General features: G+C 44.6%; 1 protein-coding gene across 1 annotated transcript; it reads right to left on the bottom strand.

Moving 5' to 3' along the window:
- Positions 1–701: 701 nt before the first annotated feature.
- On the bottom strand, positions 702–2786 carry LOC117914521 (adenosylhomocysteinase). Its single transcript, XM_034829872.1, has 2 exons — positions 1980–2786; positions 702–1828 (listed from the first exon to the last, which is right to left on the bottom strand). Exons 1-2 carry the CDS (start codon positions 2688–2690, stop codon positions 1082–1084), a joined length of 1458 nt encoding a protein of 485 aa, XP_034685763.1. The 5' UTR covers positions 2691–2786; the 3' UTR covers positions 702–1081.
- Between the last annotated feature and the right edge of the window lie 299 nt (positions 2787–3085).

The following is a 3085-nucleotide window of genomic DNA, read 5'->3' as shown; positions in this document are numbered from 1 at the left end:
CTTAATTTTCAAATCTTTGTTATTCTTTAAGATTTAATTAATACATTGATTTTTCCTTAATAATTACCTATTTAATATATATATATAATAAAATGGAGTTTTTTTATATTATCTATTTAAAAATCAAACCATTAAAATATAATTGAAAACAAGCAGAGACTACATAAATTAAATAAAATAATTGGGGGCAAAAAAAATGTGTTCTATCAATGGATGCTTTATGATACGTTCGGTGAATTGTCCATTCAAACCAAAAAAATATATATAATTTAAAACAACCAAACACTACATAAATTAAATAAAACAATTGGGGCAAACAAAATGTGAGTTACATGCTTTATTTATGATAGTAGGTTTGGTGAGTTGTCTATTCTAACAATGCTTTTTTACCAATTACCCAAAAGGGTTCATTTATGGTGGATATGGTCGCCGGAAATGGGGAGAAGTTTGGCCCATGGTTATCAAGATAGTGGCTGTCGGTGACTCGGTGTCGGCATGAGATGCTTCACTTTTTGAGTGTTATGGGAGAAGAGATGTGAGGGGTTTTATGATAGGATGACCTGCCTGTTCACACCCACTATGTAGGCCAAGGCTTTCCAAGGCTAAAATTCTTCACAAAAATGCTAAACTTACCCAAAAAGATTATGAGAATAATAGTGAATCCTCTTGGGCAATCGTTGGAAAAATAAACCACATCATAATTTTGTGTAATTGACTTATTTCATCTTGAAATAAACGAAAAGCATAAGTGAAAACAACTGACATATATAAAATATTTTTTCTCCCTTTTTTGGTTTTTAACCGGATGCAGACAAACTGCAGCAGTTAAAAAATACTCTCCCACACACAGCCCTCAAATCACAATCCTTATTGAGTCCCCGCATCTGCTCATCTTCTTCAAAGGAAGACACCGATCTCGGTTTTTTTTTTTCTCTTTCTTTTTCTTCCCAAACCCCCAACAACCCCAAACAACCCCCATGACAGGAAAAAAAATGCAAAAATCAAACCTATAAGTCTAACATAAATCAGATTGTAAAAGAAGGCAAATCAAGCCCATCCACATATCTGTGGGTCTTCTCTCTCAGTACCTGTAGTGAGGAGGCTTGTAAGGACCCTCAATGGGCACACTGATGTAGTCAGCCTGGTCCTTGCTTAGCTTGGTGAGCTTGGCCCCAAGCTTCCCAAGGTGAAGCGCAGCAACCTTCTCGTCGAGGTGCTTTGGCAACACATACACCTTCTTCTCATACTTGCCACTGGCCTTCTCCTTCCACAGCTCCAGCTGTGCAATCACCTGGTTGGTGAACGAGCATGACATCACAAAGCTGGGGTGGCCAGTGGCGCAACCCAAGTTCATGAGTCGCCCCTCTGCCAACACTATGATGCCCGAATTGGTATCAGGGAACACCCACCTATCAGTTTGGGGCTTGATGGTGATTCTCTTCACACCCGGGTATGTCTCCAGCCCTAACATGTCAATCTCGTTGTCGAAGTGGCCAATGTTGCAAACAATTGCATTGTTCTTCATCTTCCTCATGTGGTCAACCATGATGATGTCCTTGTTACCGGTGGTGGTCACGAAGATGTCTGCTTCAGAGACGACATCCTCAATGGTTTGAACCGGGATACCCTCCATCAGGGCCTGCAGAGCACAGATCGGATCTATCTCCGTCACGATCACCCGGGCTCCAGCTTGCTTCAGGGCAGCAGCGCAGCCCTTGCCCACATCTCCGTATCCGCATACAACTGCAACCTTTCCGGCAATCATCACGTCCGTAGCTCTCATCAGCCCATCAGGGAGTGAATGGCGGCATCCATACAAATTGTCGAACTGTATGCATCCAGAACAGAAAATTGTTAAGAAAAACAAAACAAAACAAAACACAAAATTACGACTCTTCTAGTAATCCAAACTAGATCCACCAAACAAATTGGTTGAATCGTTGAAAACAATTCCCAAATATCATAGATCTGGAGAATACCTTGCTCTTGGTGACAGAGTCATTGACATTAATAGCAGGGAAAAGCAGAGTGCCGTTAGCTTGCATCTGGTAAAGCCTCTTAACACCGGTGGTGGTCTCCTCAGAAACACCAACCAATCTCCCCTTCATCTTGTGATATCTCTTCGGATCTGTCTTCAATCCGTCCCTAATAATGGTCAAAACGATCTGAAACTCAGCATTGTCGGTGGAGGAGGGGTCCGGTAACTTGCCGCTCTTGGCGTACTCCTCCTCAGCCTTGACCCCCTCGTGGATCAACAAGGTAGCGTCGCCGCCGTCGTCCACGATGAGATCGGGGCCGCCACCGGGACCCCAGTCGAGGGCCCGCTCCGTGCACCACCAGTACTCCTGGAGGGTCTCGCCCTTCCAGGCGAAGACGGCGGCGCTGTCGCGGGCAATGGCAGCGGCGGCGTGGTCCTGGGTGGAGAAGATATTGCAGGAGCACCAGCGGACCTCGGCGCCAAGGGCGGTGAGGGTCTCGATAAGGACGGCGGTCTGGATGGTCATGTGGAGTGAGCCAGTGATCTTGGCACCCTTGAATGGCTGCTGGGGTCCGAACTCAGTCCTGCAAGACATGAGCCCCGGCATCTCAACCTCCGCAAGCTCGATCTCCAGACGGCCGAAGTCCGCCTGAGACATGTCCTTGACCTTGTACTCCCGGCCAGAACTGGTCTTCTCAACAAGCAAAGACATGGCTGCTGCTGATACCGATCAAATTTCAAACAAACTCACTCTCTCTGGATCTCACACAGGTAAGAGAGAGAAGTGGGCTGTGGACACGATGGAGAGAACGGTGAAAAGGGGTATAAATAGTTTTTAAGGGTGAGATGGACGGTCGCGATTCCTTTCGATGATGGGTCACTGTTTGGTGGATCTGGTGAAATCGTTTACGTGGAATCCGGATTCCAAGTTTACAGAGTCTCCCCATTTTTTCCTTCATAATTTTGTCTTCCCCTTCCTTATTAGTCCATATATTAACTTAATTGAAATTTCAATCACATCCGCTTCACTTCTCAATGTTCTCGTATCACCATCTTCCAATCGACATATTATTAAATTAACAGTTTCACATTTGTTTTTTCATTCAT

This window comes from Vitis riparia, chromosome 5, assembly GCF_004353265.1.
Source record: "Vitis riparia cultivar Riparia Gloire de Montpellier isolate 1030 chromosome 5, EGFV_Vit.rip_1.0, whole genome shotgun sequence".
Lineage (NCBI taxonomy): Eukaryota > Viridiplantae > Streptophyta > Magnoliopsida > Vitales > Vitaceae > Vitis > Vitis riparia.
This window is presented reverse-complemented; position numbering and strand designations above follow the sequence as displayed.